This window comes from Anguilla rostrata, chromosome 9 (assembly GCF_018555375.3).
Source record: "Anguilla rostrata isolate EN2019 chromosome 9, ASM1855537v3, whole genome shotgun sequence".
In the NCBI taxonomy this organism is placed as follows: Eukaryota; Metazoa; Chordata; class Actinopteri; order Anguilliformes; family Anguillidae; genus Anguilla; species Anguilla rostrata.
Window position 1 is genome coordinate 22633301 of NC_057941.1, and position 26646 is coordinate 22659946.

Genomic DNA, 26646 nt, shown 5'->3' on the forward strand with positions numbered 1-26646 from the left:
CGCGGGGTGTAGGGGCCAGGAGGGAAGGCTCCATCGAGCCTAGCGTACGGTTGAGGGGGACGCCGGAGACGTCGACGATTATCCTGCTGGATTCGAAACCGACGTGTCAAGCGAGGGCCGGCACTCTGGCGTAATGTCATTTCTCTCCTTTGTTGCCCAGATCACGTGTTTACACTGATTTACATGTCCTTGGCACAAAAACGGGTGATAAAAGGATGTTGTGACACACCAATGCGAAAAGTAGGACACCTACTGCATTCAGATCGAACTGACTCCCGTTTACAACAAGGTCTCGAACATCACAGATATATTTTATTTGCAGTGGTAATGCCACACAGAGAAGAAAACAAACAGCAGTTAGTACACAGTTTAACAAAATAATTTGCTAGTATTCCAAATCAGCAACAACACTTTAGCAGTGCGTACTTAAAAAATGTAAAAAAGGCCACAAATAAAACAAATATTAGCCCAGTTCTACTGAGACGCAAGCTATTCGGGCAAAACACCTCGTCAAATTCAATACACCGCTCGCTAATTTTCCATTTATACACATTTTCCCATTTTTACTATAATGGCATAATATTAGACTTAATTCTAGTTTGACATTTTCTGTAAACATTTTCAATTGTCTTGGAGTGAATAAAAATAGAATATATAAAATACAACTAGTCTAATATTTCTATAGCTGACATATCAGCATTCTCATAATAATCTATTCAGTAAGGGCTACAAACAAACTCACACTAACAGACACAGAAAAGCTGATAATGTACCCTAATTCTGTGCTTTGTGTGTACTGTAGTCTCCGAGCTTGAAGATACATATTTGCAATAGTTTAAATAAGAGTTTTATTTACACTCTGTTGTAAGGGGATGACAGAGGGGTATGCTGTACAGGGCCTGTATTACTCTGATTACTCCTATTCACCAGTGAAGGCACAGAAAAAACAGATGATTATTAACCAGATAAAGCAGTGGATCAACAGCGCCTGTAATAAAACAAAACCCTCTCCAAGTTCTCTTCCCAAAACAACTTGTTCTTGCTTTTCTTGAATGTCACTAGTAAGACATGATAATGCGCCCCACCGCCCTTCAACCTCAAATACCAAAACTGATACTCAAGTCAGCTGCAGGAAGACTAGATTGAAGATAGGTTGTCCTGAGGTATTGTGGGAAGTGTAGTTCAACACGTGTAGATCTGAGGCAGGCAGATTTTTTTTTTTGGGGAGGGGAGGTGGGGGGTTCTGGGTACAATCACTGGGAGTGCATTTTTGTGGGCAGCCCTGTCCTCCCCAGAATTCTTCTCCTCTCCTGTCACTGTGGTGATGGGCTCAGGTTTCCCTAACCTTGTCCCGTCCTGGCCTTGCCCCGGCCCCTCTGGAGGAGCGGTACTGCGCCTCTATCTCCTCCACCCAGGCCGTGCTCCAGTCCCACACCGGCATGGGGTCCAGCTCCCCGAAACACTCCCGAGGGGGGAAGAGTGCGCTCAGCGGGGAGGCCGGAGGGGAGAAATCTGATGATTGACAGACAAAAAAGAGAGAACAGCTCAAAATCATGTCTCAATTCCGCCCTTGACAACAAAGAATCGCAGCCAGTGATTACATTATGCCCTTATATTTTCCGGTTTTGATTTACTGAATACAGACAGATCTTTGCTCTGGCCAGGACAGCTTGGGTATGGGCACCTTCAGTAATAAACCTGAAAGTCAGTGCCTGGTTGCTATTAAAATTATAATAATACTTAAACTCTCGCAAAAAAAAAGATAACACCTAATTAAATACACATAAATTCTGCTCTTCACAAACGCTCAGTGCTGATTATGTGATTCCACTGAAATAAAGTGACGTTCTGAAAAGGTCCGCTCTGCAGATGAAGTCCTGCGGTGAGCGGGCGCTCGGCGGAGAGTGATTGATGGAGCCACGCTCTCAGAAAGACGGCCTGGCCCGACCCGCGTGCCGAGCGCTCTCCCGGGTGACCCGGCCTGCCGCGCTCGCCCCGTCGCCGTGACAATGTGACGGGAGAGACAGTGACCTCAATCAGACGCCTTTGCCCCCCAGAGCCGCCTCCGCGGACCACACAGGCGCTAACCGTCCCCAAATGGGCGGTCAGGAGTGACACCCGGAGACAGACAGCGCGCGTCTCCCTCAGAAAAGAGGACGACAGGACAGCCAGCCGCGCGCGTCCCAGCCAAAGCCTCAAAGCTTAAAAAACAGCAGGAGCGTGGGGTCCAACTTTCTCTCCAGCTACATTTTTGTCTTTTTACATCACTCGTTGGTCTTTTCTGCTGTAATTTTTTTAGCACATGCTTTTTTTAAGAACATAACATTTACGTTTTAAGCATTTGGCATACTCTCTTTTCCAAGAGTGGCTTAGATTCTGACATATAATCCTTTTCTAAATATGCTTTTCTAAATATATATACACATTCTGTGTAGTTATTCTAGACGCGTATTTTCTTTAGTGGGCTTAAATTTCCCATGCCATGTTAATGCATGCAGTATGGGCTCAGCACGGCTTTGACTCCACACCCTGTCTCACAGTCTCTCAACAACAGCCGTAAGGAGGCAGGTGTTCTTTTTAAAAAGAAAAAATCAATAAACATCCTTTTTTTTTTACAATGGTTTGTCATCCTTTTTTGGCTTCTTTTTCCATTCAGCTTTCATTTTTTCCGCCACCTGCTATTTCCTTTCTGAGCGTTCCTTTGCGTTTGTGTTCAGTCAGCTTCCCGCTCCTTTCATTCCCGGTTTTTATCTGCGGCGCTCTTTGAAGGGCTCGTCAGCGCTCGCGTGCGGATGGCACCGGCCCCTGTGGCCACCTCAAGCCGCCCCGAAATAAATAGGCTTCCAAACCAGAGGCAGCGAAAGCAGAAATGAAATGAGATGATCCCTCCGCTTGCAGTGGGAGAGAAAGAGAAAGAGAAAGACGGAGAGATGAATAAAACCGCGGGAACGCGGAAAAGGAACGGGCCGGGGGCCCGCCTCCCCGAGAAGGCTCTCGATCGTCGCCGAAAACAAAACAGGGGAACCGGCGCTGTGCCTGGGACGACTGATACAGGACGGAGAAACGGGGCTGAAACAATGCAGCTGTGAGCCAGGGAGAAGGGAAACCTCCCTCTGGAGCGAACGGCACTCCCGCTCCCGCTGTTCAGCGTGAATATGAGCCCTCCCGCACCTCCACTCCCCCACGGAGAGAAACAGCGCTGCCTGCCGCAGAGCACAGCAACAGGCACAAGAGAAAATCAATCCAGTTCAATAAAACAGGTTAAGATGTGGGAAAAAAAAACGACCAGTCTTTGACTGTTCCGCTTCACTGCGCTATTGAATGTGAGAGAAAGCATTCAACAATGAATTTAAAATGATGCTATGTGCATATACACACACATATAATGCATTAAGATTTTGTACTAAGACTAAGAATGATGAAAAATTAAGAAAATCTAGCAAGCATTGTGCAAAGAGGCCATGGGTGTTTTATTATCAGAACCTGCCCTCTAGTGGCCAAGAACAATAAGTGCACAGAACAAGTTTATATTCTGACAAACTTTATGGGGTATTGTATGATATATTTTTACTATTATATATTTATGGTATACATTACATTACAAGGATTTTATTAGTGCTATACATTTCATTTTACACAATGCCAAAATGTGACACAACGGCTGACATTTGAGCTAGAAAACAGACAAAATGAAACATCAGGGCCGGTGCTGGAATCCTACCTGAGAAAGGAGCTCCGCCCATGGACTCCGCAGCCACAGCCAGCACGCGGGCAAAGTTGGCATCGTTCATGAAGGACCCGTCGGAGGAGCTGATGAGGCTGGTGCGGGCGCTGGGCAGGTTGCCCTCGGAGATGGAGCCCCAGCCGTTCCAGAGGGAGCCTTCCCAGTCGCTGGCGCACGAGGAGGGCGTGCTCCTCAGCCGGCTCCGCCCCGAAAACGGCCGCTGGCTCCTCCCCGCGTCCGGCCCCTCGTCCAGGTCCTCGGCGTCCATGTCGGAGGGCAGGGGGCCGCAGATGTAGCCGAAAGTGGGCGTCGGTGAAAATGGGCGGGGCTGAGAGGCGGGGCTGTCGGGCACAGCGCTGAAAGCAGGAAGCATACTGTGAGACCATTTTAACCCAAGATCAAATTTTTAGCAAATTTGAATGCTAAATTACACAGTGAATCTAGCATAGCGCTGACTTGCTACTTGACTAGAATGAGAGCGACCAGAACAGGTATCAGGTTGTATCTATGGTACCTGTCTTGCTTAATATCCTTTCATTTTCAAATCAAATGTCCAACAAACATAAGTGAATGTTCATGTTTAAATTTTTTGGCAAGTGACATGGTATAAACAGGATACTCCACTCCGAGGTGTGAGGTTATATGATTTTAATGCACTCCGCAGAGGCAACCACCCTCTGCTCTGCGTCCATTGGTTCTTTGCCTCCTCGCCGTGCATTAAAATCGTTAAGCACACACCCTGTAGTGGATTATCCCTCAGTTAGCCAGGCCCAGTTGTAGCGTACCTGCGTCTCTCCACCTTGGGACTCAGCTCCAGGTACTGCGCCACCTCCTGAGCAGTGAGGCCCGCGTCCTGGTCGTCGTCCACGGACAGACAGAAGGAGGCGGTGGACAGACGGCTGTAGGAGGGGCAGCCGGCCGTGGTCGGGGGGCCGTGGATGCCAGACACGGTGCCCATGGACCGCAGGGAGCCCCCGTCCACGGTCAGCTTGGTGGACCTGCTGGACCTGGTCGAGAAACAGACAGTTTCCTGAAGCCTCCATCCAGCTCTGAGACCTCCAGAGTCAGAACTTGATGGTTCACCACTGACATCTATTGTTGGGATTTATATAGTGCAACCAATTTTTATCCCGAGTCTTTTATAAAAAAAACAGAACCTTACCATGAAATGGAAAAAAAATGTTTTTTGTTTTGTTTATGTGTATTCGTAGAATGTTATTGGTAGCTCAACACACCACAGCCAAAGCCAGGGCTATAACCAGTTCATTAATGTTTCACAGTGCGTTGAGTCCACAGGGCCCCGCTGTCTCATTGATGCTATCACGTGCGACCATGCGGCTGCAGCCGGCTGCTTCGTCATTCCTATCCAACCACAGGCCTGGATGGTTTCCCCCAACCACTTCCTGGCTTTGATTTGCCCGCAAGCCACAAACTACTGCCTGGCTGTCTAATGAACAGCATGGGCGGCTTAGGGCCACTTCCGAATCCATTACCCCTACCCCTGAGCCAGAGTGGCTTCCTGTCTGGCCCTGTTAAGAGCTCTTCTGTTTCCTGCAACTCAGAGCAGGGCTGTGTGGCTAAAGCAGGCCTCTGTGGAGTAAGAATCCTTCTTATCCTTACAGTTACTGGTTTTTGACAAAATGACGTGGGATGACTGGAGTTACACTGAAGCTTACTTCTATTACTATTACTCTGCACACTGTGGTGAAGGCTGTTGCTGGAAGAATTGGGAGTCTTATTTTGGGCTGAACTGTGTTGAATTGGAATAAAGCTGGTTAGTATTGTTGTATGCACACACTAGTGCTGCTCACCCAGTTCTGGATATTACTGCTGGGGAGGAAACTATGCAAATTGTGACCTGTTCAGTTTAAGACCAATGTTTCAGTGAAGGGGAGGTAACTTTACTTATCTTTGGAAGGATTACTAATCCGACTGCACTGAAGAACTTTGGTATTTATCTGGTAGGAGCCGTTATCCCAAGAAAGGTGCATGGCTTCCCCTCTTGTTTGCTGTTTATCAATTTACACAGCTGTGTCTTTGCCGGAGCAAAACAACTGTACGATGAATCAAACCTGCAGCCTCTGGCCACCCCAGTCCGGGAGTTAGAAACAGGAAGCTGTGCCTGGGATGGGTACCTGGCCAGCTGACAAGGCCGGAGAGACGCACTCACCCCTCTTCCGAGCTCAGGCTGTGGGTGTCATCCAGAGGAAGAGGGGGCGGGGTCGGGAGCATGTCAATCAGGTGCAGGGAGGCGGAGTAATGCAGGACCCTGGGGGAGCCGTGCGGCTTGGCGCGCTCTGAGAACCCGCCTGCGAGAGCGGGCAGACATTGAGGTGAATAAAGGTCATGGACCACACAGGAGCTTAGTGCCAGGACCAGGGGAGGGTCGGAGTAAAACTCACCAGGCGGGCGCTGGCTCAGCCTCTGGGCGTGCGCACTGGGCATGCTCTGTAAGGCCATGGACTGCTGCCGCGTCGGCGCCAGAGGGGCACTGTTGACGGCGTGGAGCTCTGAAATATAACAGCAACATGGACACAGCCGGGTCACCCGACACCCTGGTCAAACACACAGCAAACGTGAGGGCCATGTGTGTCTATATCAAATATATTATACAAATATGTTTCGTTTTTCCTACTTTCTTCTATGTGCTTCATGTAATTGTGTTTCTTTGTATCATTTAATTAGTTTCACCAAATTGTATGAACAAATCAGTTCTTCCAAACTAAAGTGATATGTTGAAAATGCTTCCAAACACAGACCAATTCAAGTTGTGCTATTAGCTCAACTGAACTTCTTACCGCGCTTGTAATTTTTTTCCCATGATTCCTTGAGCACACCCATGTTGGGCTGGGCGGGGAGCGCCCGTTTCCAAGGCGCCTGCCCCTCCCTGACGATGGCGTTCTTGAACAGGGGCTGAGAGAGGTGCACGGTCTCCGTGTCCAGCTGCAGGCCTCCGTGACCCGCCTTGGGCCTTCGGGCCGGGCTGTTGAAGGTCTTCAGGCCGTTCCCCGTCAGGTCCACGTAGAACGTGCCGTACACTCCGCAGCTGTCGGGCACGATGGGGACGGCCGTCTCCAGGGGGCCCGGGTCCTTCTTCCAAGCATCTGGCAGAGCTTTATTCAAGGAAATGGTAAAAGAAAAAATGAGACCGCATATGCTGAGTGTGCTGGGTTGTGCGTGTACTGCAGAGCGTGTGGTAGCAGTTTTACAGTGGGTGGTACTGAGGCTTCAGGACCCATTAACGATGCTGAGCTCTGTGGGATTATGAGGGCCAGTCCTCCAGAAGCCAAGAAATGTCTGTGAAGCAGATTTCTGGGGGGGAGGGGGGTGTCGGGAGGGGGATGGAGCAGGGTGGCGGTGTGCGTAGGTGGTTCTGACAGGACGAGATGCAGGGATCCGTATGGTTGGAGGTCGCGTGTGGGCGGTGACTCACTGGTCCTCCTGAATCCGGGGTTCTCCTGACTCTGGGCCCACAGGCTGTGGTGCGACTCGTTAAAAGGGGATGACCTCCAGACGCCAGACATCCAGGGCGAATCAGGGGCCGCCATCCTGCGGAGAAATCCCACTGCTGACACCGCCACATCTCTAACGGACGTGCTCGTGCCACACGCATATGAACTCACATACAAACCAGCTCCGGACGTTCTATGAAAAGCAGCTTTAATTTCACATGGAGAGTAATCTGGTTGGGATTGAAAAATATTTCTGGAAAAGGTCAGGGGGCTTTTGAAAACAAATCTTAAGGAAAATGTTTAGATAGATATCCAAAGCCAAAACTTTTCCTGTGCAAAGTACATGTACATATTCTTACAGTGCCCTTACAAATTTGCCCTTGTTTAATTGACTACCCGGGTGGTTAACATTTGCACAGCTTCCCACTGGATTAATGATGATTAAAATGACAGAGGTAGAGTTTTAAAGAGTGAGCTTTCTGAAGGAGGGCATGAGGCAGCACAGAAAACACACTGTTGGAACTGAACAATACACCAGTGAATATTTTAAGAAAAGACGACTGGATGGAAACAATGTATCTAGAATTTCGCTCCTGTTTTTTTCTAAATTAGATGCTTGCATTTACGAAAAAGGTTTCAACATTTTAGCGATGGATTCAGAATTGGGTGAAAATCTATCAATATATTTTTCATATATATTTTTATGCAATGTAAATCAAGTACCGACTTGCGTTGCATAGACAAGCCATGTCCAATTCTGTTTTTAATAATTATCTGATTAAATATTAACAAGCCTAATAGCCTTCACTACAGTATCGTCATACAAAATAAACCTAGACATATGACACATTATTTCCCATGGCAACACAGAATAACAAACGCATTGATATCATAAAAAAGCCTTTGTGAAGTATGGACTATGAATAAAACAGACCTGCGGCACCCATCTCTCTCTCACCTGTGCTTTATGATGAGGTCCTCACTGGTTAGCCTGTACAGGCCTGCAGATGTAAGCAGAGAGAGGACGATGTTAAAACTATGAGCTGGTGTGCCTGGGTGGCATTGTGGAGCAGTGTTTTGGTAATTAGTCTGAGCCATGTCCTGTATAAGGACAGGGAGGTGTACTGTTGCCGCAAAGAAAATACTATTCACGTTCAGAAACCAGCATTTTTGGGTAAGTAAAAAATATTTTAACAGAAGGGCAAGGCTTTACTCTGGAGTAGCTTGACACAGAATTAGCTTTAAAAGTATTTAAAGTACTACAACCATTGCTTCAAAAGTGCTATGTAAACAGAAACATTTATTTTTTCCACTTTTAACAGATATTCCAGTTACATCTCCTGGCTAAATAAAAAATACAATACTAAAGTGTGCCTCAGGGAATATCTATAGTTGAAGTTCCTGAACAAATACTATGGCATTGAATCTTAAATAACTTGTGGTATTTTCCAAAAAGAAATCTGTGAGTTTATGTTGAGGGGGCAAACACTGACCTGCAGATTTGCGGTGGCTGTGTCTCAGGTGGGCCGGCCTGCTGTGGCGACGGTACAGACAGACAGCTGTCACCATGAGCACACACCACAGGAGGGCGCCAACACTGCCGATGAACACAGGATCCCGCACCACTGCTAGGACCTTCGCCAGGACCGCCGATTTGCTGTGGTCCGGGGCCACAGCCTGCAGGGGCTCTAAGGGAGAGAGAGAGAGAGAGGAAGACATGGTTGCTGCAGGAGAGAGAGAGATACAGAGAGAGAGAGAGAGAGAGAGAGAGAGAGAGCAAAACAAGCAAAAGTTACCCAGAAAGGGAGAGAAAGCACAGAAAGACAAGAGGAATAATGAAATGAGCAATAATGAAACAAAGACAGCGAGGAAGAGAGAAAGCAAGAGAGAGGAAATCAGAGGAAGAGAGAGATTCACAATCAATTTACACTTTCAGTTGACTGATTCGCCAACTGCTTGGCATGGGAATCACTCTACACACAAGTTCTAACTCAAAATGAGTTTAACTGCCTTTAGTGCATTTCACAGTATTTATTTTACCACTTTTGTTATTTACTGCAATGACAGTGAAACAGAATTGTTTAAATTCCTTCTTATATCCTTGCAACAATAATAGACCCAGCATGTAGCTTGCTTTTGGTCATACCAGCTAGGCGGACAGCACCACTGACCTAAGATCAGCCTGTGAGGGTTGCTCTGCACACCAACGCCTGCTCCATTGGTTGCTGCCATGGTAACCCAGTACTGCTTCCCCGGGTCCAGGCCATTGATGTCCAGGCTGTGGGTGCCCCCACCCACTGTCCAGTTGAGTGACTGCTGGCTCTCCGACTGCACACACCACACCTGATGCAGAGATGGACAGAACCACACTTCAAAATGTTGTTCTTGTGGAATATATTTTTAGCTGCGACCGCAGCTCTATAGCTCTGTCTGTCGGTCGGTCAGTCGGTCCACAAAAGTGTCCCACCCCGTAGCGGCCACAGTTTCCGTCTCAGGAGGCTGAAATTTGGCATGGACGTTCATGTCATGACTGGTAGGTACAGCTGAGTAATCAGGCTGATTGACCAAGAGGGGGCGTGGCGATGGGCATGGCGTATCACAAAAAGGCGCATAACTCCCGAATGGATTCACAGATTTGCACAAGATTGTGGAAAGGTTGGTCATGAGCCAAAAAAGAGGTCACATGTTTGTGTGAGGTTGTGTGCATGGATACACGCACACATAGATGCATGCGCGCGTGCGGTCGCAGCTATTGCGGATTCGCGCTTGTTTTTTTTCCCAAATTTGGTCTTGCCAATTGTGCCCCTAAAGTCACAGCTGTGCCTCCCACACCAAAGCAAATTTAAATTTCATGTTCTGATCTTGATCCATTGGCCAGACCCTTTTATGACTGGCCTGTAAACTAATCCCCAGATGAGCCTTTTATCATTGAAACATATGAAAAAAAGAATCAAGGTGACAACAGAATAATGACATTATGGCATGCCGCCAATGTTTTGTGTAAGCTACATGCCTTTGTGTGTTTCTGTACTCAAATGATGGCTTTTCAATTTTTAATACTGTGATTGTTTCAATTATTATTATTATCCTCCGTAATCATTATTGTCTATAATTTTGTTTTTATATTGTCCGTCTGCAGTCACGTTATATGTGCTAATGCCTGTCTTGGCCAGGACACTCTTGAAAAAGAGATTGTTAATCTCAGTGAGGTTTTCCTGGTTAAATAAAGGTAATAAACATATGATAATATGACGATCACAAAACACTGAACATGTAGCTGTTATAGTGCAGTTGCAGTGAAACTGTGAAAGACGACAGTTACCTGGTAGCTCTGAATGATCCCGTTGTGAGCCTCATGGGGGGGCGGGTCCCAGCTCACCTGGATGGTGTCGTTCCTGTCCGCAGCCATCGTCACGGCGATGCTCTGAGGAGGGGCGCTGGGCACTGTGGGAACGCCAGATATTCGCAAATCAAACTCTACTCCCCGTCCTGAATGAACAGAGCAATGACTAGCCCACCACTCAAGAAGATTCTCCCACCACTCAAGAAGATTCTCCCACCACTCAAGAAGCCCGGATTAAGACGCGTGTCAGACTCCATACTTCCAAGGCCACAGTTCTGGTTTTTGGTGTTTCACCAAATAATTGAGTACTTTAAGTTAGTGATAAATCGGCTGCTGACTGAAAGTAGACCATAGAAATGCTCAGAGTCTGATTCAGGCGATGGCTGATGTGTTTCTGTTATCAGGGAGCCTGTATCTGAGACAGCACACACACACAGGTGCCGCTCACCTAGTTCTGGAACCCGCAGGCGCTTGGTGTTACTCTCCCGGCCGTACAGCCCGCCGCCGTAGGGCCGCACTTTCAGCTCGTACTTGTACCCCCTCTTCAGGGGGCCAATCACAGCCTGGAAACGGGGCGGAGCCACCCTCTCAGCTGCCCAATCAGAGCTGGCGGGGAAAAGGGAGCGGTAGAGAACCTCAAAACCGTCCAGGTGATGCGGCTGGGTGTGGGATGGCTGCAGCTGGACACACGAACAGCAAAGCATGATGGGATGCCTCTAATCAAACATGCCCCGGGCCCACTCAAAAAAGAATTATCAATTTCCAAAACAGGCTCGATGAAAAAGAATATTAAATCACAGCTGGCTCACACTACCTCTCACACACATTTACACATTAATAAAGCCTTCATATAACATAAATAATATCTTCATGAACACAATTACCCAAAAAACATTCATAGAGAACATCATTTATTGATAGCTGGTCTGGAGTAATATACAGACACATTTACTGTAGCACGTTTTGCAAAGAATGAATAGCCCTGTCATAAAGCTGAGTAATATTTATGGTTTTACATCTGTACTGTTAATGTAAACTGTGACCCATAATAGTTATTAGGGGCAGTAATGTCCTGCGGTACAGTAAAACCTTTAGTGTTAATTTAATTCTAAGTATTTATTGTGAGATTATATCGGGATCCAATCTATTCTATCAATTGTAAAATGAATCCAATTTCAGTTTGATGTAACAGGGAAGATGTTACTGTGCGGTGTGTCTGTAAAGCACAGAGAGAGAGAGAGAGAGAGAGAGAGAGAGAGGCCGGGCGGGCGTCCACACCTTCCACTGCAGCTGCAGCCTATCAGACGACGGGAACAGGGCGGTGGCGTTCTCCAGGTCCACCCGCAGCACCGACAGCTCCGTGTGCAGCTCCTTCTGCCCGGCGTTCAGCGCCTCTGCAAGACAGACCGAGCAGAGGCGCTCAGACCTTCCACCCGCCATGCCCCGCCCCTCCACCAACCCCCGCCCCTCCACCGACCTCCCGCACCTCCACCGACCCCGCCCCTCCACCGATCCGCCCTCCACGCCCCCACTCCACCGACCCCGCACCTCCACCGACCCCCGCCCCTCCACCGACCCCCGCCCTCACCGATCCGCCCCCACCACCCGCCCTCCACCGACCCCGCCCTCACCATTCACGACAGCGAAGTCCCCGCTCGCCTCCGACCCCGCCATCCCGCCCCTCCGACCGACTCCATCCGCCTCCACGCCCATCCACGCGCCTCCACGACCCCGCGCCTCCACCGACGCCTCCGTCACCTTGCACCTGCAGGCTGGCGCTGGCGGAGGCCTGGCCCGCCTCGCTGGCGGCGATGCAGGTGTAGCGCCCCGCGTCCTGCGCTGTCACGTAGTGGATCTGAAGGCTGTGGTCTGGATTCACCTCGTACCTGAGGAGGCCACATTCTGTTACACTTCTGTTCCACATCATAGATCCCTATTCCTCAGCTAAAAGACCCATTCACACTTCTCCAGCCAATTATACCGTACAAACTTACCATACTGCATATTATCCTTTTTGAAAATGTGATATTTGCATTTATTTATTTACATATTTCACCACATACTTACACTTACAGAATAAATATACATCGTCTGGTTTACAGATCCTCAATTATTTAAGATTTATATTGTGTTAGGCAGCCACATACATGTCTTATTTAAAGCCATGGTGTAATGAGATCATTTTGATTTAGACGTGCTGCCATGTACTACTGTGTTAAATAGCCACTGCATCGCAGCCTGAATAAAAGTGTCAAAAGCTAACAGTTTTATTGGATGTGGTCTTTAGCCATAGTGTGGCTACTTCACTGCAGGGGGCCTTGAGATTATGTTTGGGACTCCCTGGCCTGTGCCTCTCTGCTGTGCTGACCTCCCATAGGGCAGCGAGCCCAGGTCCCGGGTCCACTTCACCGAAGGCATGGGGTCTCCCTGCGCCTCGCAGGAGAACCACGCCGTCTCCCCGACCCTCACCGTGACATCCAGGGGTTTCCGCGACAACACCGGCCTGGCTGCAAGAGGGGGTGAGGCAAGAGTCCTGAGCTTTCCAGAGCAAAACTTATTACAGAGAAAACACAGACCCAGTAAACCAACTTCTATAAACCTACAGACTCTCAGCCACCAACTCTCTCCCCCTCTCCCTCTCCCTCTCCCTCTCTCTCTCTCTCACTCACTTTCACATGCAATATGCAATATGCACTTCACCCTGGTTAGGAGGGTCTGCTCAACAATACATGTAATGTAAATACAAGACACGGTTTTTATAAAGTACAGCTTTCTCACCAAAAACAGACAACCTGACCGCTTGGCTTTCTCGGACCCCCATGGTGTTCGATGCCACACACACATACGTGCCGGAGTCGTTCTTCTGAGCAGGAGTAATGACCAGCTTCCCATTGTAAACCTGCGCAAAAACAAGAGGGAAAGGCAGAAGGAGGCCGTTTCAAAATCAGAGAGATAACTGAGCTACGGTTCCCCCTACTGGTACTAAATGGATAGTACATTAGAGATGTGCAGAAGTTATGTAAAACCAGTTGGCTGCGACATTTTGATTTACAACAGCCTATTAAAGGCCTTCTTGGGTTGGGAGTCATAAAAGAAGGGAGCCACATTAATTTTAATTATATCTTAAATCTTGCTTAAAACTAGATGATTAAACGTACCTGAAGATAATTTGGTCTGGATGAGTCTGCATTTTTCTCATCATGGATAATTATTAATCCTATAAAAATCTTGGAATCACAAATTTCAATAGACATGCATTACTGCAGAAAGTAAAATATACAATGCACACCCGAATATAAGTTGTCACTATGTTATGTGTAACAATGTGTCAAGGGCAAGAGCAATGCCACAATGATATTGAGATATTGAGTAAAAAAAAATTAAGAACAGTACGATCCAGAGATAGATCCCATCAGGATGAACAGACAAAAGTCACTCTCTGTTACTTTATAATTCAGCACTACTGCACAACCCTGCTTTACCTTACTTTAGCCTATCCCTTACAGGTAAGGATGGCCACTTCTTAGCTGGTTTGTGCAGTATGTACAGTGTACTGCTCATAAATGCAACTGTGTGTAGGTTAGTGCAGAGTGTGCACTTACAGTATAGTGCTCATCTGTGCAGTTGTTTTTACATTACTGCAGAGTGTGCGCTTACAGTGTAGCCCTCACCAATGCAGCTGTTTTTAGGCCAGAGTGGAGAGTGTACTTACATTGTAGTGCTCATCAGTTTATAGGTCAGTGTGTAGTGTGCACTTACAGTGTAGTGCTCACCAGTATACTAGTTTGTAGGTCAGTGAGTAGTGTGCACTTACAGTGTAGCACTCATCACTACACTAGTTTATAGGTCAGTGAGTAGTGTGCACTTACAGTGTAGCACTCATCACTACACTAGTTTATAGGTCAGTGTGTAGTGCGCACTCACAGTGTAGCGCTCTTCAGTGCTGTTGAGAGGTACCCCATCCTTCTTCCATGTGACGTTGGGCTCCGGGTGGCCTGCAGGTGGGGTGCAGTTCATGACGGCCATCTCCCCCAGAGCCACCTCAGTATCACTCGGCTGGGTTCGGAACTCATCCTGCAGAGCTATAACACACACACACACACACACACACACACACACACACACACACACACACACACACACACACACACGAGCACACAAACACACCACACACACACACACACACACACACACACACACACACACACGAGCACACAAACACACACACACACACACACACACACACACAACACATACACACACGCAGCAAAAAAAATGTAGGCAGGTGGATTAGATTTTGATTATTTAAATAGATAGCCAGCCACAACGGTTTAGAAATATGGACAGCCATTGAAGCCGTCAGAAAAAGCTTTTTTAATTCTCAGGAATCAGACTTCACTAACTCGTTACCAAATTACCGTTGTCACAAAATCATGATGTACATGTCCTGAGATCTTGATAAAACCATTTTCTTTTGTCAAAATCGTGAGGAAAATTATATAAATACGAATGGGTCAAGGAATCCTTCCCACAGCATTGAATTGATTACTTGTGTCTTAATGGCAGAGAATACAATCAATCAGCATATATTATTCAGATCACAGGTTAACAGGCACAAATAGCAGCATGTCTATCAGTAATAGGGTTTCCACATTAGGGTTCATCATCTTATATGTAAACTGGAAAACTGGTGTCTTTTCAGGTGCATGCACTTAAGTTACCCTGAACATGTTGTCAATTTATTAATTCCTCAGGTGGGAAAGAGGTGGAGAGAGTTCTCCTCCTTCAACAACACCCGCCCCCACCCCAGCACTTTCCATGCTCCTTCCTCATTATTACAAAAACTGAAAACACACACACACACACACACACACACACACACACTCCAGCACCAAAGTGTTTCTGCATCTAACCTCAGTTAACCAACCGGTGATTATGACATAACGAGTTGGCAATGTTAACATTTTTAAAATTGCTATCCAAAGGCATCAACAGAACTCTGTCTGGATATGTGGGTAACACAACAGTTTTAAAGAACCATTTATGAAACTCTTCATAGTGAAAAAAGAATGGAAACTGTCGAGCTGAACTACAGCCGCCATACTTACACGGAATAAGTGATTCAAATGTCTGAAATACAGTAACTAGTCCAACACAACCCTGCACCCTATACACAGTATGCTACTGGCCTTTTCTTCTTTCTGTTCAATCACTCCGTTTATTAACTGCACTGATACATTGACATAAAGCATTTATGTGTTTCATTAACTGTTACTTCCGACAGGAGTTAAATAACCCCAACAACAGCACAAACAAATATTGTCTTTTAAAAGATACAGCATGACCCTTTACCCAGCTAGTCACTCTCTGAAGTCTTCCTCTGAGAACAGAGCAATTTCCTCCAATTCCACCCAAAGAGTAAAATAAGCATTTACGTCCCAATAGAAAAAGCTATCAATTTCCTGCTACACTACAAATCAACAAGCTATAGACCTTCATTACTTCTGTACCTAGATATGGGTCGCAAATCAAAGGTTTCAAAGGCAAGAATACCGGTCAGAAAGTCACTATTGTTTTCTAGATTCTTCTCCGTCACTAAAGATAGAATCAGGATGCCGGCTCAAAGGGTCTGGTACAAACACGACGACTCTTAGAGACAACCCTTAAATGAGCCAATCAGAGCCGGTCACTCTAATGATCTGTGGAATTCGCCAAGGCAGTGGGCACAGGAAGGTCACTGTTTTAAGTGCAAACAGTGTTTGATACCTCGGGTTAATTATCAGTGTTTGTCTTGGGGGGACGGTCCCAAACATTGACATCTGATGACCTGTAATCTTCCCCAGACAATCTCTATCCTTCTCCACAGTCTCCAACAAGTGAGTATTAACATTTTGCCCCTGAGAGCCTGGTTTCAAATATCCATTTTCAATGACCCCTAAAGTTAACTTAAAATGTCCTGGGATTGTTTTTTCTTCCCACTGGAGTTTTTTGTTTTTTTACCTCACTTGCTGTTTTTTGTGGTTCAAGTCCAGTCTTTAATAATTTTCCTAATTTCTTACTTTTTTTTTTTAAAGCCTCTTTGTGACACATGTCTCTGTAAAACGTGCTTAATAAATAAAACTGAACGTATAGATTTTTATCGTATTTGAACTAGTGGGGTAGTTTCATGGTTCAGATTAAGATTAGGGTTTGGAGACAGGTCAATCAGAAGTCAGTTTAAAAGCCCGTTGAGATCAACGCATCACATAAAAGACATGCAACATTTTCCAATGAGTGACCAATGTCTATGCCAAGGCAATAACAACAACAACAACAGCAGCACCAGCATTCACACCAACAGCATCAGCGATAATGTTAACACCAAGGAGACGAGGCTTGTGCGGCTGCACCTGCGATGTGAAGCGAGGCGTTGCGGCTCACGGCCCTCCCGGCGCTGTTCCGGGCCACGCAGGCGTACACGCCCTCGTGCGACTGGCCCCGCCTCCCGGGGAGCACGCTGAGGAAGAACAGGCTGCCCTCGGACAGCACCATGGGCCGCGACTGGCCCTCCAGCCTGTCCGTCTCCAGGGGGACGCCGTTGTGGAGCCACTCGATGGCGGGCTTCGGGTGGCCCTCGGCCCGGCAGGACAGCGTGGCAGGGCGGCCCACCTTCACCACGAAATCGGAGGGGTGGTGGACAATCCGGGGGGGGCTCTCCTCCAAGCGGAGCCTGGAGCCTGCCACACAGAGAGGGACGGAGAACGGCTGGATCAGCTTCACCTCGTAACTCAAACACGCACGGGTAGGCAGAATCGACATTCATATGCGACATCCTGTTTTTGCATGTCCTATACCCGTGCTGTCTTTTATGTGCCTGTTCACAAATCATAAAACACACAGAAAACACAGCAGACAGGAAGGAGTGATGAGAACCAGCTCAACTGCAAAATCTGCTCGGTTACGTGATAGCTATACACCAAAAACATAAAACAGCGGAAACAGGGAGGCCAGATGGAGACCGGCTCAATTAACTTCCAACAGCCGCTCATATCTGCTCAGCTGCGGTAGCTTTGGTAAACAGACCATTTATTGGTGTGCATTAAGAGTGTTACACTGACAGTGACTTGTAAGGTAAGAGTGATTATAATCTGGGATACTGAATGGTTCCTCTTGCACTGACAGGAAACAGAGCACACTGGCTCCATAGACATAACTGACAGAAATCTCCTCATAAACTGACAGCCGTGAAGATGAAATTGTTTGTACTGGATCCAGTTTCAGTGCGGAGCTGTCTTCCTGCTGAACGGACAGGAAATCTAATCTCTCTTCCCAACGCAGCACTGACCACACCTAACTCCTTCAAGGCTGGAGTCCCATGCATGCAGGCTACATCCTGTGACTGAGCTCTTCACAGAAGCAGATTAGAGGTCCAGCTGTTGCAGGGCTTTCCTGCGGTCTTACTCATGGTGAGTCATATCAAAGGACTCCACTGGAAAACACTCCCAACCACTGGCAGATTCAAAAAGCAGCACACATCCACACCCACAACCGTCCGACCACACCATATGTTAAAGTGGACCAGGGAACGCAGCCGTATTAATAGCATAACGAAGGCTGAACCCTTGAAAAAACTGTCCCTTTTTCTTTGTGTAACTTTGTGGGAGTTTCAAAACAGGAAGTCTAAAGGAGAAAAGCAGTGGCAGGAAACCTTAAGAAAATGCTCTGTGGTCATTTAACAGAATTTAGTCCAAGAGGGATCAAATGCACTCGGACAGAGTAAAATGTACTCTATCAGTGTTAATTTAACACTGAATGTGTCACTGTGTAGTCAGGTTGTAACAGCCACCTGACCCCCAAACGGTCAGCTGTTCAGAAATACTCTAGTTAGCGCAGTGCTCGCTTTCTGCTTCATTCACGGCCTCAGCTCTCACTAGGATAGCCCTGGGGCACAAGGCCAACCCGCCCTCTCCCCAACAAACAAACACGAGTGGCAAGTACCGCACCGTGCCGCTCTGCTTTCCTTCTCCAAATTTTCCACCACGGTCGGCATGCGGAGGGAGCAGGGGGGAACGACGCTTCCCGCGAAAGGGCGGAAGCTGAGCGTGCCCGAGTCGTGTTCCCGCCCCGCGCGGGAACAAAGGCTTCTTGACACAAACACAATCAGAACCCCCCCCCCCCCACCAGGGAGGATATCCGTCACCTGGCCTCACAGTGGAGTGGTCGCTCCGCTGCTATTAATGGACCCAGGACAATGTTCTTATTGTCGGCAAAAGTCAAAACACAGCAATCAGAGGTGCGCACAGGACGGCTGTGGGGGGTGGGAAAAAAATGACCCATGACTGACTGCTGTCGTTCAGATTGGACAAAAATGCCCCTGTCCTGTTCAAAACCAGTCAAAGAGCCAAGGGGTAAGCCCTTCTGTGTCTACACTGGCACATTTGGTCCAAGCCCCCCCCCCCCCAAAAAAAACACCTGGCATCCTTTGATATACATGCTTGAAACGAGAAGCCAAGTAACACTTTTACACTATCTAGATTATACTCATTCGGGTGTCCTGTCATCTAAGGATACAACAGGACAGGGTCTATCTAAACAGGGCAATAAGAATGCAGCTATTTGGCACATGATTAGCTTGACATGCATGGCAAACATTTCTTACTGTAAAAAAAAGAAGGTTTCTTTTGTTTACAAAGCACACTTGCTGTTTTTCACAGCAAGAACTTATTATTGTTAAACTCCATAAAGAGAGATAAAACTATCTGAGAGCACAGAAACCATACATCATTCAAAAAACACACCTGTGGAAATTAATGGAATAAGCATTATGGGGTGTTTTCTTGTTGAAAGGTCACATTTACCCTTTAACATGTCTCAAGAAAGGCCACCATCCAGGAAAACAACATTTAACACCTCAAAACCTAAAGAGCACCCAGATATATACGTGCTATTCTTCTGAACCAGTGCTAGCTCACTATTATCTGCCAGTGTCATCCTGAGTTTTGCAAGTATTTACAGATGACCAGACTGAAACTAGAAAAACAACAGAACTTGAATATGATGGCATGGGTCCAACAGTGCCTACTACAACTTATGAAAACAAAAAATCTATATTATGATAATTGTTCAAATATTTGTGACTACACAAGTGAGACGAGTTATGTCTGTCATAATCTACTAAACCTTCATTGCATAAAACGCTATTTTAAACCGGATAAGACCACTCTATTCAGATCATAAGGATAATTATTTCGGATACCATAAAATCTATTTGCCTTTCATTTGAGGGGGGGGGGGGGTGACTACATTCCTTTCTTAGCGTACCCTGGTGTCTTTTGAGGCACGTTTAAAGCCACATTTTACATCGGCTCATGACAGAAACAAAAACAAGATTATCAACCGACTTGTTTTAGCCAGCGTATTCTTGTATTTTATTTATGGTCGTGATTTTCTTTTATGTACTGTTGCATGTTATATATCTGAAACTTTTGTGTACTGACTTATGCTGTTTATCCTATCTTGGCCAATTCATTATTGCGAAACAGATGTTAAATCTCAATGAGTCTTCCTGGTTAAATAAAGGTTAATACACAAATAAATAGCTATACGGAGACGGGTCTAATAACACAATTGACGAACGAAGTGTAAAGAAGTAAGAATGATATTGTAAGATTGACAAGTAAAACGGTTTATAGGCTACTCAGTAAATAGGCCTTCTGTTTGAACAGAAATAGTGTAAATTAGACGGCGCAGGTTTCAGTGTTCTGTAAAATCTGAACTGCATAATTCGCACGGCAAATTACAGCCATTAATAGTCATTATATTTGTACAATAGCCTAACTTGTGTACACATTTCACAACACCATGCTCAAACTGGAAGGATTAATGAACAATATCTCTCAGAAACCCCTGAATAAATGGCATGTTCCTATTACTGGCAAATAAAACAAGGACGAATGATTAATTTGCTTATCTAAGTTTTTAAAAAAAGCGCAATAAATACAATCGTGATGACAAATACGGCAATAAAAAGTGGGCGACCGAGTAGCCAACCACGAAAAATAAAATAATCTTACCTTCAATGTGGAGCGCAATGGCGAACAATACGCAAAGCCTTGAGATCAACCACCTCACCATCATTTATTTCCAATTAAAACAATTAAATGTCGTTTAAGGGCTAATTTAGTTGAAGCGCCACAACACCCATCTGTTGCGAGTCAGCTCCCTACGACTGATGTAGTGCGCCTCTCAAACTGGCTACGACTTTGATTTAAGCGCCGATCTGGCTATCAGTACAAGCTGGCTGAATGTCTAACGCGGTATGGTAGCTAATGTGGTCGCGGAGAGTCGGAATTCCTCATCTTATTTAACTTTCCATCATTAACTATAACTTTAACTATAACCGAATCAGCTGTTACGGGCCTCACTCATTTATGCGCAGATCATAATCCCAAATTTAGGAATGTGCTATCTGAATTATTTGGCAGCCGTCTCAGACTCCAGTTAGCGAATTATCCAAAGCCAAAGTGACAGTGTGTTCACGCGTCAGTGACACCCACAGGTCCCGAATAGGCTACAGGCCCCTCAACGCCAGGAAGTCTAGGAAATGCCGCATTTACTTCCTTTTCAGTGTACACCAACCACAAAGCTTATCCTCCAAAATCGGTCCACTGTGGCAATTAAACGCGTTGAGCCATACGAATGACAGCGAATGATTTGCGCAACAAAATGGAAAATTCAGAAAAGTAAACTATTGAAAATATTAATCTTTCCTATAAGCATTTGAAAATAAATATATCAAAATATTAACTTTGCATCCGCCAGTAATTAAACTATGCCAATCTATTGCTGATCTAGCCTGTGACAGTTCAATGGTAACCTGTGACATTTATTCAAGTAAGCAACAAAAATAACTACTGTACATGTGATGAAAAATTGATTTGAGATCTTTTTAAAAACAACCCACTTTATACCAGGTTTTAATTTCACTGATGTATATGGACGGTTTTAAGAATATGACAGTGCGCAAAACTTATTTGTGAACAAACGCGTTGGTGATTGAAATAAAACACAATAGCAATACAGGACATACAAAAACAGGAAATATCAGCCGCATACTGCTTCACAATTGGTGGAAATTCCACGATGTCCTTCTCGGTAAAAAAGTGGCTGCGCGAGTCGCTGATACTTCTAACAGTAGTCTAACAGCATGACAATGCAATGTCATACAGTATAAGCATTTATAAATAAATACATCATACATGTTCAAATTTTAGCGTTTTGACTTATCAAATTATATGAAATGTCCATGTCAAAATTTGAAAATTTCAAAATAAACGTTTTCTTTTTCTGTGAAGGCAAAAGTGGTTATTTACCTAGAACATCTACACATACATATTCTAATGAGCCAAATGAATAGCTTTTGGACACTATATACCAAGCTGTGATATTGTATTGGCCAGAGGGATGTCAAGTGGGCTCTTGTCACACAGTCTTGGTGCCCCTGCTGGCATCTGGCATCACACAGTGGCATATCAACAGGAGAGGACAAAGCATATCTATGAAGAGGGGAGGGAAACAACAAGAGGGGCTATCGTGTTTTCCCAAATTATTCTTGTGTCTGTGCAAACACACAGGAGAGAGAGAGAGAGAGAGAGAGAGAGAGAGAGCCCCAGCAGGCACTTCATTCTGTTTAAAAGGGCACATAAATAAACTGTTGTTTAGTGAACTGTCCATTGTGTCTACGGAAAGAGCCAGCCCCTACGGCGGACGCCAATATTGATCCAACAACTCAGGGCTGGATGGCTGTAACATTGGCCAGCTCTCAGTGACCAACAAAAGGCATACAGCCAGTGAAGGATGGGTCTACTGACAGGGTCTATGGAGATGAAGAGGGACTAGTGTGTGTGTGTTTCAGTTTGTGTTTGTGTGTTGGGAGGGGGTGCATGTGAAGGGGGTGGTGATGGGGTGGGGGTGGGGGGAGGGGAGTCATTTCAATTTAAAATAAGTTCCTTTCAGATTTTTGGGGTACGGTCCAAGGGATGTGCTGGATGGGGGGACAGTGAGAAACAGATGAAAAGAGAAAGAGAGGGTGGCTCCAACAGGCGAGCGTGTGAGAACTACGAGAAATGGCTGATGTAAAACAGAATGGGCTCTTCAAAGGACCAAAATAAGAGAACAGCCCCAAACACGGAGGGAAGCCTCATGTGAAAGAGGCACAGAAATGCATCCCCATTCAATGAAGATTAATCTGCCCATCCAATCAGAAGTTACTCTTCCTCTCTGCATTACTGGCACTTTGAGATACATTCATTTGGCTACGGACACTTATCCCACAAATGCAGTCGCAGCAGAGTTATATTTACAACAAAAGCAACCTGGCTACATATCCATAATGGGAAATATAGTGCATATGGATCAGAAAAGACAGAACGCTGCCCGCTAGCCACGGGCTATTGTATTGAACTGTCATCACATTCAGCAGCACTGTCTCATGGACTGACTGAGAAGAGGGCCTTCAAATGTGCATTTAGGGTTCAGATGAAGGGCTAAAGGTCAGGGGACATTACTGAGCTCAATCAATCCACTATAATCTCCTATTGTTCGCCCACAACTTTAAACTCCCACCAACTCTAACGCCACTTTAAACTTCAAAGACCTCTCAGAATTAGCGACTTTATAGTGTGACAATAGGGCAGTAAAAAAGGACAAATTCAAACAATCACCATTTGGACTGTGTCTCTCTGGAATGTGCAAGTGAACAAGAACCACAGAAGTAATAACTTGATAGAAATATTTTATGAAACACTTTCACGTGAGCTGAACACATATTCAGTGTTTATCTATGACAATATTTCACTACCAATTTGTGTCAAACAGCTATTTCTTAACAACCTGCAGAAATGTTCAAGCAAAATAAGAATGTTTTATAACAGAGACTCGCAAACAACATTAATGCATCATGAAAGGTGCTTTAACATTAAGTACAAATTCTTTTAAATGAGCCAAAACAAATAACCTGTCACTTCAGGTGATTGCTTATTCTAGAGACAGCTTGTGAGGTGGATAAATATTTCCGAAGCATTATCACCCCAAATTGAACATATTCTCAACAATCATCACCCTGTATTAAAATCAACAAAAATTACAATCCTTGTGAGTGCTAAATTCCTATCCAATGGTGAGTGATCATTTCTGAGCTGTCCATCACAAAATCACCACACAGAGCAGTGGTCAACTCTATCTCAGGCAAAGTGCATGTGATATCTGCTGTTAATATTTAACTTTTTAAAAAATATCTCAGTAAAATTAAAAGAAAAAAAAAGCATATGTACCAGAAATACATAGGACTCATTTATTCCAAAGGGGACTTATTTAGCATTCACTTCCATTTCTAGCAAAGGTATAAAAATGTAACAAATGCAACAACACAATTCCAGCACAAACAAGTTATGCACACTGTTGCATTATAAGTGCACATGAAGGCAGACTTATAAAATCGTACTCAAGCAACCACAGTCACTCAGGGATTCAAATTTCATCTGAACCTCCATTTTACTAATGCTAAGTGCCACAAACAGACCGATGGCCCAGAAGCCAAACAGGAAATATTTTTCCACAATATTTTCCACAAAGTAATATTATGAGTTACGTAAGCTGTGACAGCCCAATGAAAGATCGGAAAGCATGTCTTTAGCTACAGAAAAGTGTCCTGCACTCTGAAACACCGCACCATAGAGTTCCAGAGGAACACAAGGCTAGCAGGTGACCCCCCTGCGTCCGGATCCGAATGAGGCGCGGGAGCGTTCTGGGGACTCACCTTTCCTCCGGTGGGGCCTGTGCCTGAGGGCAGGCGGCGGGCGCTGGTGAGGCGGGCGGTGGCGGTCGTGTCCCGCGGCGCGAGCCCTGGGTTCCGCGGGCGTGCCCGCCGGCTCGGGCAGACAGGTGCACTGGCACTGGCACCGGCGCGAGCCCTCCGCCCAGGTGCCCACCCAGGACAGGCAGAGCAGCCAAACGCCGAGGCGCATCTTCGTCCGCACGCCGTCCTCCTGCTTCCTGCTTCCTGCGGGACCTCAGCGCTCGGGCGTCACTGCGAGAGCTCCATCCCTGGGCCAGGGGCACTGTGAACCCAAAGGAACAGAGCCAAACCGCTCTTCACACTGACAACTCTCAGACCTCCCTGTGCTAAATTATTTGGAGATTGTTATAAAGAATGTGTTTTTTTTATTCTTCTTTTGTGCTTTCTTTCCCTCCCTCTCTCTTTTTTAGCTCTCTCTTTTGCTCTCTCTCCGGGTCTCTCTCTCTCTCTCTCTCTCTCTCTCTCTCTCTCTCTCCCTGTCTCTCTCCCTCTCCCTCCTCTTTCTCTCTTGCTGGCTTTTTTCTTTTGGGAAAGAAGTTGGGGGAAACAATGATTGAAAAACAAGTTTCAGGCACCATGCTGTGAGAAGAACGCAGGGCCTGGGACCAAGGGTCCTGTCTCCTCCAACAACATCTGTGTCATTCATTCTGCAGGGAGCGGGGCGAGGAAACAGGGCCAGGTCTGAGGAATGCGCATGGGGCTAATTCACCGAGGATCACTTTCATTAATCAACCAGTCTGCCGGCTGATTGATCAAACCTTTCACCCTGACACCCCTTTTAAAATCACAAGCACATAACAGTACACTGCATGGCAGCACTTGTTTCTCACTTGTTTGTTCATTTCAGGATTATAAATGTCCACTTCTCACCGCCTTGTGCATAGTACTCCCGATGTTCAGAACGGTCTTTTCTCAAAAACAGAACATTAAATCTTCAGAGAACGTATGTTTTCTACACACTTGGAGAAATAAAAAATTGCAGATAAAATCGATTTAACAAAACGATGGAAAGAAAAAGTATTTTCAAGCAAAATTGGCCGTCTCTGCTGGGCTCTAATAGTCTAGCACACCTCAGCTGGGGGATTCTCTTTTTTTCCGATTCAGAGGGGGGGAAAAACAACGCAAAACAAAATAAATGAATCAAAGACACAAAAGCGTTGTGATCTGCAGTGCTGTGGAACAGGACCGGTAGAAAGAGAAACATGCCTTGTAGTGTAACTGGAGCATTTTCATTTGTCGGAGTGGAGGCTGCGGAAAGCGGTGACGACTGCGATGCTCGTGTTACGGGAGCCTGGCGGCTGAACACAGCTCCCCTTGATGAACAAAAAGCAAAAAGAGGCCAAATAAAGAGTCCACAAAGGATTCTTTTTCTTCTGAACTTCCATTGGTGCGAAACCAACCATCCCCCCCTCCAAAATCCCACCAGCCCCCGCCAACCCCCACCCGCCCTGTACAATTAGCCGAGAGAAATTTGTAGTGGCTCGCCCTCACAGAATGAGGCTCATGCATCATCTTGGCTCGGCCATCACAGGCGAACAAAAGTTTAAAAATGGCCTGTCTTGTAGTTTCTGGCCTAATGTTTTCACACCCCTGTCCTGCTGCTTGGTAAAGTACCGGCAAAACAGAGGTAGCACGCTGGGCCTACAGGCACAACCTGATCCTTGTTTTATCGCAACAACGGCTCGGGCTAATTCTAACAGCGGTCTACACCAGTGACGGATGCTAATGATGTCAAGCGCACGAGCGAGATTCATGAAGCATCTCTGAAGTGGGAGAGTGGTTAGTCCTTTCACATCCAGCCCATTATCCGCCATGTATATGTCATCATGTGATGAACCTGTTGGCCATTCATAAAGTGGAGCAGCAATCTGAAGTGGGTGTTGATTTTTCCTCTTCCCTACCACAAGCGTGTGTTAGACCATTGAAGGTCGATCTTGTTGCTGATTGTTGTACTTTTAGATCTGCTTAACAAAAGTATGGTCAGCAAAACCTTTTTAACACTAACTCCTAACTCTGTTGCACTAGGTAGAATTGTCTTCAATTCTAATTTGATCCCAGCTAGAGTTGAATAAAACAGCAGCCATCCTTGACCCAATTAACCCAATTGTGCCAATGATTCCCAACCCAATGATGGTTCTAGGACAGAAAACAAAGAGCACACAGTTGTAATATGTGGTAGGTAAGCGGTATGCAACCTAACTTGAGACTGAAATACAGAAAAGTAAAAGGTGCGTAAGACAGACGATCTACAGAAAGGAAATGAACACCACAAGCCATTTCCGCAGGCCCAACA

At 46.0% G+C, this 26646-nt stretch overlaps 1 protein-coding gene across 4 annotated transcripts; it reads right to left on the reverse strand.

The window, feature by feature from the left end:
• Positions 1 to 290: 290 nt before the first annotated feature.
• robo4 (roundabout, axon guidance receptor, homolog 4 (Drosophila)) lies at positions 291 to 24779 on the reverse strand. 4 transcript variants are annotated; one of them, XM_064351080.1, is made up of 19 exons: positions 24315 to 24779; positions 16909 to 17235; positions 14444 to 14601; positions 13298 to 13418; positions 12888 to 13026; positions 12285 to 12405; positions 11798 to 11911; positions 10968 to 11199; positions 10499 to 10620; positions 9348 to 9519; positions 8670 to 8900; positions 8135 to 8177; positions 7158 to 7273; positions 6523 to 6837; positions 6127 to 6234; positions 5895 to 6033; positions 4510 to 4731; positions 3722 to 4080; positions 291 to 1512 (listed from the first exon to the last, which is right to left on the reverse strand). In XM_064351080.1, the coding sequence occupies exons 1-19, from the start codon at positions 24520 to 24522 to the stop codon at positions 1331 to 1333; spliced, it is 3429 nt and encodes a 1142-aa protein (XP_064207150.1). In that variant the 5' UTR covers positions 24523 to 24779; the 3' UTR covers positions 291 to 1330. The 4 variants fall into 4 exon arrangements, with proteins under 4 accessions (XP_064207150.1, XP_064207149.1, XP_064207151.1 ...); XM_064351079.1 differs by having other exon boundaries at positions 11798 to 11913; positions 12278 to 12405; positions 24315 to 24778; XM_064351081.1 differs by having other exon boundaries at positions 8670 to 8864; positions 11798 to 11913; positions 12278 to 12405; positions 24315 to 24777.
• Between the last annotated feature and the right edge of the window lie 1867 nt (positions 24780 to 26646).

What these genes read in the sequence shown, in the direction of transcription:
- robo4 (XM_064351079.1), bottom strand. Translation starts at nt 24,522, where the DNA reads ATGCGCCTCGGCGTTTGGCTGCTCTGCCTGTCCTGGGTGGGCACCTGG. An exon ending in CAGGCCCCACCGGAGGAAAG is followed by an intron (nt 17,236 to 24,314) that starts GTGAGTCCCCAG and finishes TCTGTGTGGCAG; the next exon opens with GCTCCAGGCTCCGCTTGGAG. An exon ending in CCCAAGGTGGAGAGACGCAG is followed by an intron (nt 4,081 to 4,509) that starts GTACGCTACAAC and finishes TCCTGCTTTCAG; the next exon opens with CGCTGTGCCCGACAGCCCCG.